General features: G+C 36.8%; 1 protein-coding gene across 2 annotated transcripts; it reads right to left on the bottom strand.

Moving 5' to 3' along the window:
• Nucleotides 1-212: 212 nt before the first annotated feature.
• LOC110889572 (flowering time control protein FPA) lies at nt 213-11,078 on the bottom strand. 2 transcript variants are annotated; one of them, XM_022137126.2, is made up of 6 exons: nt 10,595-11,078; nt 6,750-6,992; nt 6,534-6,659; nt 5,680-6,449; nt 4,456-5,594; nt 213-494 (listed from the first exon to the last, which is right to left on the bottom strand). In XM_022137126.2, exons 1-5 carry the CDS (start codon nt 10,889-10,891, stop codon nt 4,457-4,459), a joined length of 2,574 nt encoding a protein of 857 aa, XP_021992818.1. In that variant the 5' UTR covers nt 10,892-11,078; the 3' UTR covers nt 213-494; nt 4,456. The 2 variants fall into 2 exon arrangements, with proteins under 2 accessions (XP_021992818.1, XP_021992819.1); XM_022137127.2 differs by having other exon boundaries at nt 213-506; nt 10,595-11,052.
• Between the last annotated feature and the right edge of the window lie 2,558 nt (nt 11,079-13,636).

Below are 13,636 nucleotides of genomic sequence, written 5' to 3'. Positions count from 1 at the left end.
TGCCCAGCCCATTTTACCATGCTTGGTATTCTAGTTATTTCTATAAGAAAAATAATTAATCTTGTTATGCTTCATAAGTCACCACTCACCACGTTCCTTTTATTTTATCCGTTTTTGATAATCATATATTAAAGAATAATTTCTTAAATTTATTTGATGGTTCGCATTTTAATTATCGCATCTAAACACATCGATTAAACAAAACAACAATATCACATGAAGTTTTAATTATGAAAACCCCAAAATTTTTCTTAAATTCAAAAACCGAAATCCACTTCAACTTCAATCATAAATCATCCTAGGCAACTTATCCATAACACTTTAAGACTTCGGAGAAAAATATGTTTTATAACTACGAACGAGCACACCATTCTCTTCCAAGTTCCAACAACACAAAGCAATAATAATAATATATTTGACCTCGAGCGTTGACCAAATGAAGATATGCCAAGAAAGCGCCACGTCATTATAAAGAAAATGTTCCCGTTTGGACCCTACACTTGCACCTTCAGTCATGTTAGCTATTTGTAAGCATATGAATCGGTTGATGACAATAGCTTCTTATAATCATAATATTTGTATTCTTATTTATAATTTTGTAACTTTTTATGAGCAGGTAACTAATTACTAAATGTCGTAAAAGAGAACATTAATGGACATAAAAACCAATTTATATTTTCGGGGGAATCCGTCTTAGGAAACATGTTATTTTTTGTCAATTGGTTATTAGTGCTAAACCTACCATTACAACTAATAAAATTTTATAAAATACTAATTAACCCTTGATTCTCCGTAGTCATCATTAGCTTTCCACAAACACGTTAAAGGTTCATATACGTAAACGAGTCAAACTGATCATGAGCTAGAGCCACTGAATATCGACTTGTTAAAAGTTTGAATTAAGTTAAACTTAAACGAGCTTGAGCAATCTAGATTGAACTTCGTTTAGTTAACAAGTTTTGGGCATCAAGTTTAATTATGCATGCGAGCATATTCTTATGTGAATATTAGAATAATTACATATTATATAGTATGATATTTACCACATAATATAATAATAGATAATAGAGTTAACTTCCATTTTGCTCCCTGTGATTTGGTCATTTTAACGGTTTTGCCCCAATAGTTTAAAAATAGTCATTTTCCTTCTTGATTTTTCGAACTTATCGTCATTTTGCTCTCCGCGTCTAACTCCATCCAATAAATCCATTAACTAGAAGGGTATTTTGGTAATTTTATAGATAAAAGCAAGGGCATGTAAGTCTTTTCATCTAAATAAACCTATAACTTGTTTATTTATATGGGATTAGGATCAAATACAAAGGATCCTAAATGTAAGAAGTGTAAGAAGGATTTATAGAGTGACAAGTGTCCAATAACCTAAAAAAACCCACTACACAAAAAAACCCCCCACTACAAAAAAAAAAAACCTTAAACATCCACCCCCCACCCACCCACACATCACCCACCCTAAAAAAAAAAAAAAAAAAAAAAAAAAAAAAATTTTTTTGCCGAGGGGGTGGGGGGTGGGGGTTTAGGTTTTTGGGTGGGGGTGGGTGTTTAGTTTTTTTTAGATTTTTTTTTAGGTTTTTGAGGGGTGGGGGGGGGGGTAGGTTTTTTGGGGGTTTTTTTTTGTGAGGTATAGTTTTTTTTTGTTTTTTTTTTGCCGGGGGGGGGGGGGGGGGGTTTAGGTTTTTTGGTTGGGGGGGGGGGGGTTAGGTTTTTGGGTGGTGGTGGGGTGGGGGTGGGTGTTTAGGTTTTTGGTGGTGATGTAGTGGGTTTAGTTTTAGGTTATTAGACACTTGTCACTTTATAAATCTTCTTACACTTCTTACAATTAGAAGTCTTTGTAGAATAACTTGACCCTATTTATATGTATATAAGTAATTCTTTTCTGATCCCCCATCTTTCCAACCACTCTTTCTACCTGCCACCACCATCCACAACCACAAGCAACTACCACCTACCGCGACTTTTAACTAAACGTTTTAATTGAGTTAGAGCAGGGAGTAAACTACCGAAATACCCCTACTTTTAATTGAACGTTTTAACCGAGTTAGAGCCAAGGAGCAAACTGGCGACAAACTCAAAAGATCAAGAAGGAAAATGGCTATTTTTAAACTATTGGAGCAAAACCATTACAATGATCAAACCACAGGGAGCAAAACGAAAGTTAACTCTAATTAATATATAGAGTTAATTGCCCGGATTATCCCTGTGGTTTGCTGTTTTTTCTCCCTAACTTTTCAAAATAGCATGTTTGTTCCCTGTGGTTTGCTCACTTGTTACTCGGGTAGTCCCCACACTGGATGGGAGTTAGTTTGTTCAGTTAGATAGAAAATGACCAAAATACCCTTAATAATAATAACATTAAATACACTGGATGTGATTTTCTGGCAAAGTTGTTACTAGAAAAACAAACAGAGCAGGTTCAATTTTCCATACACATTTTATTATACTAGTGGCCGATGGAAAGTTTGTCATCAGAAAACACCATCGACTCGTTGGTGATTCGTTGTGAGGAAAGACTCGGATTTGTTTGTTGGAAAACAGCGGCTGTTTCAGTGTTAACGGATTTTGCTGGTTTTTCCGTGAGGCCAGACTCAGGTTGTTTCGTGAAGCCAGACTCAGTAGTTTTGTAGTGGTATTTTTCGGTTGATGATGGTTGTTTCAGTGTTAATGAATTTTGATGGAGGGTGGTGGCTCAAGCGATGGTGGTGCTTAGTTGTTGGCATATAGATAACATAGAAAGAGAACGTGATAACCATCACCAAGGGTATCTCCCACTCATAACCTGTAAATCGAGTCCTGTCATCAACACAACAAATCGAGTCCATTAACGTGTGCAACGATTCTGTTGTGCGAATGTTTTCGGAGATATAGATCAACAGAGTTCAGATGATTGGAGTTTGGTGGTGGTTGGGGAAGACAGTCGGCAATGCACAAGGGAGAAGGTGGTTGGATGATGAAGGCTGCGTGTGGAGCCATCGGAACAGGGCCATCAGAACGTTTTCTTGAAGCCTAGAATAGAGCAGCTTGATCTGGATGTACAACATGAGTTCACTGGACCTTGAACGGAAGGTGGGTCTGGTGGTGAAGAAGAAGAAAAAGGGAGTTGGAGTTTGATTTAATATTTAAATAATAACTGTGGGGCCCACTTGTTTTTAATGATCAATTAGCGATCAAGATAAATTATCTCTTGTGGGGAAACCAAGGTTCAATCCTTGAGAGGTGTAAGTATTTAAGGGGAAAAATTAGCCGTTCAAAAAAATAGATTTTTTTGTTTTATTTATTTATATTAATAACAAGGGTAGTTCAGTCATTTCACACATTTAACTGAACAAACTAACAGTCATCCAGTCAAAAGACTATCATAGTAACAAGTGAGCAAACCACATGGGAACAAACCTATTATTTTGAAAAGGTGAGGACTAAATGTGAAAAAACAGCAAACCACAGGGACTATCCGGGCAATTAACTCTAATATATATACATACACACACCTAATTACCATTAGAAAAACAAAATGATACATAGTGCTATATATAACCATAATTATAAATATATGTATAGGATATATAATATTGAGAATAATTAAATAACTAACGAGCCAAGCCAAGCCAAGCTCGAGCTTGTAAAAGTATTCACTAGTCGAGCTCAATTTAAGAAGTTAGGGCTTGAAGCGAGAGAAGCACCAACAATCATATTTCAAACCATCTACCTCAAGCTTAATAGGCCAGAATAACCCATTAACACCACTAGTTAAGACACATTTAAACACTCTTAGCCGATATCATCGGGTTAGGTTACAATTTACCTAGAAAGTATAAATGTTGATCTTTTAATAGCATGGTCTTTTATAGCCTAATCACTTTTCAAAATAAACAATTAATGCAAACTAGTTCATTTCAAAAGTACAAATGATCTTAATTCTTGATATGCACATAGAATAATAGAATGACAAACGAACGCAGAAAGAAAATTAGCTAGTAATATTGTCTGGCGGCTTTCTAGAACAGGATTTTAGAACGAAAGAAATAAAGGTCCGAGATGGCAATTTTGACCCGTTTATATAGAGGAATTGATTTGGCATATGTTTTATCGCTAACATGTTTATTTTAGCTAGATAACTTGAATTAAGAAAGATCAGGTTGGAGTCATCTGAAATGTATTCAAATACATAACACCTCTCCTATATCGCGTCACTAAAACAAATTCAGACCATCATTGTAAATAGTTAATAAACATACAAAAAATATGTATGTGGGTGGATCTCAAGCCCAACCCAGCCCACCCGTCTTGGCAGTTACCCAACCTGCCTAACCCACAGACACACACCTCTAAATCTAATCTGAAACTATTCTAATGACCTCTAGATAAACGAATCAATCAAACATAATTTCATTTTAATTTAAAATTTAAAAAAGAATACATGGGCTTGGTAGTTGGTAATACCTTAGTGAAGAGAACCACTTCCACTCCCTTGCCCTGATGGCTGCTGCTGATGTATTTGGAGCAAAAGGTTCGTAGCAAACTGCAGCGTTGACTGATATCGTTCGTTCTTATCAGCATCAAAATCAGACGGTGGCTGACCTGCAGCATATAACGCGGACTGCAGCTGCTGCATCTGCTCCGGGAGCTGCATACCCGGATTCTCAGGTCTTTGTGGCTGGTATACATTAGCACCATAAGGATTAGCTCCAGCCTGTAAAACCGAGCCAGGATGCGTCTCCTGTGGGATATTGGGTAGATATTGCTGGTTTGGCTGCACAGGAACTGCAAACTGACCACTTTGTGGCATAGGTGACGGAACCCCATCGTGTAGTGGCATACCGAAAGAATAATCTTGCATAGGAGGGAAGTTGCCTGAGGCGGTCAAATGAGCGTTGTTGACCATGTTTGACTGATAACCCTGATGCCCGGGAAGGATTGGTGGCTGACCATGAAATGTATTGTTGGACAGTTCCGGTTCATATTCCCAAGGTGGTCTCTCATTAGGGGGACCCGCTGCCGATGGTTGCTGATCGTTAAAATTACCTTTGGCTAAAGAAGCCAAGGTTGCAATAAGTTCAGGTGTTAAAGCAAGCCCAGTTTGCGGGGTAGGAGTGGAGACAGCTGGGGGAGGGGGAGCCAAGGGGTTATGAGATGGACCTGTTGACTTCGGGTTTGACTTCAAGTCATCATGTGGGACCCCACTATAATCAACTTGCAGCACCTTCTCCCCACTGGGAACAACATTATACTCATTTTGAGAAGGAACTTGTTGTTTATCAATAAATTGAGGTTGGGATGAGCTGGCAGAGGCATGTTGAGGGAACTTCAAAACGACTCCATACAAGCGTTCAGGCCCAGATACATTCAAAACTTCTGAAAGGAACTCAGAAGGTGGGACCAAGAACAAAGTGGTTCCATCATCAAACTTAGCAACCCCGGCCCGATTTCTGTCACCTAAGTAGCGTACGAATTCTGTGTAAGAAGCAAAATCTTCTTCACTGTCAGGCAAGAAGAAAACAATATCGAATCCAACAGCATCTGTATAGTGCTTTGCCAGCATGTCCAGTCCTGTTCTAGCTGAGCAATTAACAACTTCAGGGCTGCAGTTTCAAAATCACAAACGTTAAGATGTTCCGTTAGTTTTCAGAATGTTAACATTGTTTCGGTAATAAGAAAATCACTTACATATCGTATCCAACCCACTCTCTGATAGGAACACAACGAGCATTACAAACAGGAGTTCCACCCTTAGCAATAACGCCTCGCCAAATATAGTCAGAACCGGGTCGACCCTTTTCCGCCCCACGGGTTGGAAATTTTGTGGGACCACCATAAGCAGGATCAGGGCCCAACACGCCCTGATCTTTCATCTCTCTTAAGGGTGTATTACCACCAGTTCTCAGCCTTTTGGGTTCCCGATGCAATTGGCTTGCATCAAAAACATCCCATGTCCCAGGAGATGTCCTGGTGGGTCCCGGGCTTCTCCAGTTAGGAACACCCATTGGGTTGAACTCTGGACCTTGCAATAGAGGATCAAAGCTATCTGGAGGACCAAAAGGTGGTCTAGCTGGCATTAGTACAGGATGACCATATGCATCCATTGGTGGGCCCGGGGGTGGGAATTCGTTAAACATTCCATGAGGTTTTGTCCCAGGGTGATGAAATCCAGAGATATCATTGTTGGGTGCATGCTCGTTATTTAAAAACATAATTGATATTCTGGGATCGTTGAAAAGGCGACCTCGCAACCCGTCTTTTGCAAGTTGTGCCTCTTCTACGCTTCTAAATTCAACAAGTGAATAATTTCTTGACGGAAAACTTGTGATATTGTCAATCTCTCCAAATAAAATCATGGCATTGTGTAGCATCTGTTCGTCAACATGCACAACAGGAGGATATGAAATTACCAAAACATTACTTGGTTGATCTTCATTTCCTTCTAAGGGCATGTTATGCTGGAAAATTAGAACAAAAAACGATTACAACAGTGCATGTATAATTTGGTTTTTAATATAAAGACACTAGAACTATGGTATAACCTGTTGCCTTTTGGCACCGTTATATGAAGGATTAACAGCATCTGGTGGTAACCAAGGTGAATCAAGAGGGACCATACTTCTAAAATATTGACCTTCCTTCACATCACGAAAATCATGACCCGGGTCCTGTTATATATAGGAAGTCAATTAGTAAAACATGATAAAATACATACGGTTATATAAACTTGCAATACCTATATTTTATCAGTAACTTACTCTTTTTGACTGGGATCTTAGATAGTCGACACGAAGCACGCTTCCACCTTTATACTTTCCGTTCATCATTTTAAGGGCCTTTGATGCATCCTCCAGTCTGGCATAATCGATGTATGCCGTATTCTTATCCCTGATAAATCTGAAATCCTCAATTTTACCAAATTTAGAAAACTCTTGTTCCATGTCTTCTTTGGATGTGGACATGTTGATGCCACTTACCCACAGAGTCTTGCAGGGTCTAGCCTGCCAACAAGTTGCAAGTAGACTGAGAACTACGAACAAAGAAAAACCTGAACCCTAAATAGCTTATAAAAACAACTGTATTTCATCCTCTTGTGACTCAAGAAAGCATCAAAACACTAATAATCACACGCTAGTAATACCTAACAAGTAGGCTTTAAGTTCTATTTTTTATGTCTCTACTTGTTTTATATTTATTTTGTTACTAAAATGTACAACACACACGTATACACAAAAGTATTAAGCTTTAAGGATCATAGTTGTTAAAGCCATCGCCTCTTGCGCCTAGGCCCAATTTCCTAGCAAGGCGAGGCAATTGCGCCTTAAGTCAAGACAATTGCGCTTTAATTCTCCAGGTGATGGTTCATGTGCAGATTCCAGCGAGATTCCTAATTCTTGAGAGTTTTCGGCCAAATTCTCTAAATTCTGGCAAGATTCCAGCCTGATTTCTACTTTTATCTAACGAAACTACTTTTCTACACTAATAAACTAGCATTTTATAACTTTTGGTACTAAATAGACTATATTAAATGTTATATAATAGCTTCAGTTTATTTTATTTGAAGAATAGTATTAATTTTCTATTATATAAAAATATTTAAATTTTCTTTTTTTGTCGTGCGCTTTTTTTTCTCCGGCCCGCGCTTTTTATGCGCCTTGCGCCTAGGCCCCAGGCGAGGCCTATGCGCCTGAGTGCGCCTAACGCCTTTAATAGCTATGTTAAGGATCTAGAGCAAAACAGAGGTGTATATAATTCATACATCACCCCAAATATACAACAGAAAATGAAACGCACAGCTGATTAAGATCATGAAAATCAGCTGTCTTTGTAGAAATCTCAAGCTCTAGAAAAGAAGACCATGTATATGATATCTTCAGTGACTTATTTACATATAAAACTATATATGATCTAAAAACCAGCAAACAATTACATTTAAAAAAAAAAAAGGGTTAAGTACACTTGCCATGGTATCAATCCTTTACAAACTAGTTACCACTGCATTCACTTTACAAAGAATTTATAAGTAACATCTTATAAGGACAACTGTTGACACACCAAAAGTGTGTGTGCGTGTGTGTATTAGACAAAATGAGTGTAACAAAACTACAAATAATGAGTTAAATAGCCAAAAGTTAATTAATAGCATAAGAAATTGTGACATGTGTGTTGCTTCAGTTGGGTAGAAACGCAAACAGGCCACTTGGGATAACATGATCCCCAGACGCCAGCGTAGACCTTTAAATATTTATGTACTAACAAAGAATTCAAACAAATAAACTAGACATACTATTAAACTATTACACGATGCCAGAACTTGTTAGTTAAGACATAGTATGAAAAATCATCATGTTTTAAATTAAGTTTAATCAAACATTTGCTTCATCTGTCTTTTAGAAGTCTGTTTTGTAGCCAAACAGGGTCCATTTTCACTCTTTGCCCCCCGACCTTCAGCTATTCCAATACAACAATAAGCTGGGCAGAAGTTTTTGCATCATATTTTGATTATATTATCAATGTAATATGGTGATTAGTTGACAACTAGAAGGGTACCAAACAAACCAGGTCACAACTCTCTGTAACTTGCACCAGATACAACAAAACGGGTGAAACGTTACTAGTTACTACCGCTGCTTTATCACCTTTGTATCACATTTGCATACATAATAATAAATTATGAACTATCCCTTGAAACAATGGAAAACTACCATCAGTTCTAATTGTTAAACTGAAACGGATATTCATGATACGCTTTTTGCAATTTGTTCTCACATTACGTCCTTAACAGAATCCCTTGATCAGTATTGGCTAGTTAAGTAACCTTAAAGCCATGTGAGGTTTACGCAGATATATAGTGTGGTTTGTTTTGATAAATAAGATTATAGTTGATTTTAGAATATGTGACATTAGGTTCAATTTTGTATTATTTGATACAACTACTTTTCAAAATAGCAACATTTATTGTTTCATGTATACAGTACACCAATGTGTCTGAGAAAAACTTGCAAGTGAAGACAATTGGAATGATTAACGCAAGCCGATAGGGAAGAAAAGCCGACCAACGATCTGCCCTCAAGACGATCCAGAAGAAGGCTGTAAGATTGATTTCTAATGCCCCAACATTTGGATTTTCTATCACACTAAAGCGATAATTGCAGACTCGCAGCAACCTATTTTGTGTTCATGTATTTAACAATGATTAACTGTTTTTATTTAAACAATGATTAACTGTTTTTAGATTAGGCAGAGAGTAAGTATATAGAAGATAGACGATTGGTTTAATTTGAGACATTTTTTTCAGATTTGTCCTCAGTCGAATTTGGCAACCAGCTACCAATAGCATGTTACATGCTTTCTTTATTAGTTACAGTTTAAACAGACCATCTTTAGGTGTTTTAGGTTTGTCTTAGGCTAGTTTAGGCTGTTTTAGACTTGTTTTAGGTTAATTTAGACTGATTCATGCCGGTTTAAGCAGTTTCAGAGCGCTTCATGCCAGTTCACTGTGCCTGTTCGCTCAAGGTAGTTTGGCTGAGCCGAGCCGAGCCTCGTCCAGGTGCGCGCCTTTGATTACTATGATGAACCAAACATTGAGGGAATTCAAAATCCTAGGTGTCCTATTGCGCAGTTGAATTGACAGACTACAGTAAACACTGCCTTTGATCTAATCAATCAATTTCATACGAGAAAACAGAGCTGCAGTTCTCCAAAGATACGAGGGAGCGCTTGAATGTGATTACGCATTTATTTGAAGAAATATAATTCAAATATTATTTACAGAAAAATATCTTGCGTGAATAAACATCTTCAAAAGTCTTCGGCGAATTTTCCATCAAGACTAAAAAAGATAACTTTATATGTGTATGTCCATTAACAGATTAACTTTGAAAAAAGGCTGATCAGCGTCTACTCTTCAGTGTACCGTATAAGTTGTACTTTTAGTTTTGTGGGCCTTAACGCAGTAAATCTACTTTGAATTTAAACTATGTTTTCATTGTTGTATTGTAAGCTTTTGTAGATGTTATATAACAAATCCATTTGCTTAGCAGAGCCTATTTAACAAAAGTCGAAACTCATAAACGTGTATTTGGAGTGTGAAATTATGTTAACGAAACAAAATAATGCTCTTCCTTCATCTCCACTCATATCACACGTATCTCAAAGCCAAACAGACTGCTAGCAATCTATATCCATGGTATTTGTTTGCTTATCTACCAAAGGTTTGATGGAAGACCGACACCATTTGTTCAATATCAAGCAACGTTGAAATCCGAGACGTCCGTCTAAAAACTATAATAACTTATCATGAATCACACACATATATGCTTTGTTTAAAATCTCAGATAGCGAACATAGGCAAAATTATCCTAAATTACTGAGCCATATCCAGTTCTTAACGAATTGAATCCCTAGCATTTGAATGCATGTTCTGCTTCCTATTTTAACATCAAATTTTAGTTTTAAAACCCTAGCCAAATTCTCACAATTTTTAGCGTCAATTAAAATTATAAAGCACAAATCGGATATCAACATAAACATATAACAAATCAATTCCATAAAATAACAACAATAACATCCTAAAAACCCTAACAACAAAAACGATACAAACCGGTTTAGCAAAATCAATCTTGAGCGATCCACCACGCAACACAACAGCTTGAAGCGAGTCCTTGGCTCTCTTGGCATCCTCAGGGCGCCTCATATTGACAAACGCATAACTACGAGCCGGATAACACGTAACGCTATCAACAACACCGTGTTTCTCGAACAAATTGCGCAAATCTAACTCCGTAACATCGGGCGTCAGGTTTCCGACCCATAGATTGCTGAACATCGCATCGGATGGTGAAGAATCGGTTAGGTTTTTGTTGCCGATTGTGTTGTTTGATTTGAACGGAGGCCTCATGAGATTGATTGATTGAAGAATTGTGTGATGAATTGTTGAATGATTTTGAAGGTTTCGTTGAACAATTGTGAAGATTTGTTGTAATGAAGAGGCGAGGGTTGATGGCTATAGATTTTGATGTGATGAACCGGGGCTTGTTTGGGTTATATGTGTGTTGTGAGCGTATAGGTGTGGTTTTTTATCATTGAAATAGCTTAATTTGTTTGGATATATGTGTTATGTTATGTGTATATGATAATAAAGTTTCTTTAAATGATGATTTGTTATGTTTTGAATTTTAAAACTTTGATAAATAAAATGATGTGTTTTTAGAAAGGGACTTGGTCTTGGGTAGAGTCAAGAAACTTTTCCTCTTTCGTATACCAAATAAACTTTAACTCAATGTTTTTAACAATACGGATTGACTTTTTCTAGGGGAAGTCTGGTGGGAATTTCGCTCGTGACAAAATGTCATGTGCGAGCTAGGGATTTCACTATATTGCGTCTTTGGGCGGTTGGTTTTCTCCAAAATTGGTGATGAGTCGGGTCATCAGTGTTGTCTGCGATCGTGGTCGTGGGTGGCCTTTTGCCTGTGTATCTGAGTGGTAGGACTTTGTTGGACGTTCAAAAAACATAGAGAAAATCAAATTGCAAAACCATAAAGAAAAAAGATGGTATAGCCATCTAAACGTAAGCAAATTGAATCAAAATTCTAAACATTGCTATAAGGAGAGCAATTAAAGAAAGGCATCAACATGGAGAAGTAGAGGTGAATCACATCTTCTCCTTATAGCATCGAGTCGTGTCGTTATCCTCTAAAAACACAACCTTTTTATAAGTACTATCTAGTTGTCGACAGTTAATCTCATAACTAGAGCAAAAATTACAATACAATGGAAAACTCTTTGATATTAATACTATGTTAGATCTACTACCCTCATCAGGTAATGTTACAAATGTGCATGTCGAACCTATGGACGCATAGTACAGATAAGGATTGTTTGTTTACAATATGTTAAACTTACATCTTAATTAGTCAACATGTGAATTTACTACCGATTTTCACTTAACATGCTCAAATCACTTTTAGGACGCATAGTACAGATAAGGATTGTGTGTTTACAATATGCTAAACTTACACCTTAATTAGTCAACACGTGAATTTACTACCGAATTTCACTTAACATGCTCAAATCACTTTTAAACTTATGTTTTATCATATTACATACAACTTTTATTGTAAATGTCATTTTAAGTGAGTTTGAATACTGATTTCCTAAATTAATAATTCAATCAATGACGTGGTCGAGTGTGGGTATAAATTTTAGATATATTTTAAGCACTTTTTACCCGTGTATCAAGCTTTAAATTTATAAAACACGATACAATACTACCACTCTACACACGTTAGGGCAAATGCACCTATCGTAGACGTAGTATAGTGATGGTAAGATACTGAGGTCGTCTAAGGACACAATAGTTTTTAATACCGGCTTATCGTTAACGTCTAATCTAACCAAATTTTGATAAAAGTTTTGAAAGTTTTAAAAGATAAACTAGAAATAAAAACGTAAATGAAAGGAAACACAAATAGAAAAAAAGAAATCACTTGGTTTCAACTCCTCTTTTATGTATCGTTTGATGATTTTCACACTTTGGGCTTTTTAAGGGATTAACTTAGTTATAATGACATGCCCCTCTTGTGAAAAAGACGCTACCCTCAACCATATTGGTCTGAATCAGCAGGGATACAGTCCCGCAAGGTCGGATTATTGAAAGATAATTAAATAAGTTATTAATGCGAAAAGTGGTAGGTCCCTCTTGTGAAGGCGACGTTACCCTCGGCCATATTGGTTCGAGTCAGCAGGGATAAAGTCCCGCAAGGCCGGATAAAATTTTAGTAGTAGTTTATGTAACACCCCAAAATCCGAATGTTTATAATCGTTAAATGTTCTCGTATGGTACATCAAGAAATGAATGACTAGGTTATTTAACCAAGTTAACAAAATGGCAAAAACAATTAAAGGAATGAAAGTTATGCCCACTTATAATAAATGACAACTTGAGGGGCTAAAGTGGGTTAAATTGAAAGTTGAATTAATAAAAAAAATGTCACTAACAAACACACACACACACGATCGTGTGTTCTAGAGAGAGCAGGAGCTCTCATGAAGCCAAAACCCTAACTTCATCTAATCCATCAAATTGGAAGGGTAAACGAAGCTCAAATTCAGAACCGAACACGAATTTGCGATCACCTATACGAGGGGATCATAAGGTATGTCTTAAATTCTTGTTTGGTGATTATCCACGAAGTGGGTTATGTTGTAAATCGGGAATTGGAATGAAATTGAGCATGAGGATATGTTAGAATCATAATATAGAACATGGGTTATGCATTATTTAAGTTAATTTGATGTTTAGAGGTGAAACCCATTAGTTATGGTGAGAATGATGAGTTGAATCATCATCCATGTCTAATTCTTGTTGCATGTTGATTGTACTATGTGGGTATGATGAATTCTTGTTAAATGAACTGAAAGAAATATGGTGTTGATATCCTTGATGTTATGTATGAATGATAAATACTAAGTAGTAAGAGGATTGGATGAACTATGTATGAGATTAGAAGAATATGCATAAATTAGTTGTACATTGTGCATTAAAAGGTGTACGCACACCAAGTGTTTGATGAAATGCCTAGTATAAGCTAGCATGTGAAAGTAAACGTTAGATAATGGATGAACATGTGTAGAGTTTGATAAT

Source organism: Helianthus annuus, chromosome 14 (genome assembly GCF_002127325.2).
Source record: "Helianthus annuus cultivar XRQ/B chromosome 14, HanXRQr2.0-SUNRISE, whole genome shotgun sequence".
Classification (NCBI taxonomy): Eukaryota; Viridiplantae; Streptophyta; class Magnoliopsida; order Asterales; family Asteraceae; genus Helianthus; species Helianthus annuus.
The sequence above is the reverse complement of the archived record's forward strand: the minus strand, read 5'-3'. Positions and strand labels throughout refer to the sequence as shown.

What these genes read in the sequence shown, in the direction of transcription:
- LOC110889572 (XM_022137126.2), bottom strand. Translation starts at nt 10,891, where the DNA reads ATGAGGCCTCCGTTCAAATCAAACAACACAATCGGCAACAAAAACCTA. An exon ending in TAAGATCCCAGTCAAAAAGA is followed by an intron (nt 6,660 to 6,749) that starts GTAAGTTACTGA and finishes TATATATAACAG; the next exon opens with GACCCGGGTCATGATTTTCG. An exon ending in ACGGTGCCAAAAGGCAACAG is followed by an intron (nt 6,450 to 6,533) that starts GTTATACCATAG and finishes CTAATTTTCCAG; the next exon opens with CATAACATGCCCTTAGAAGG.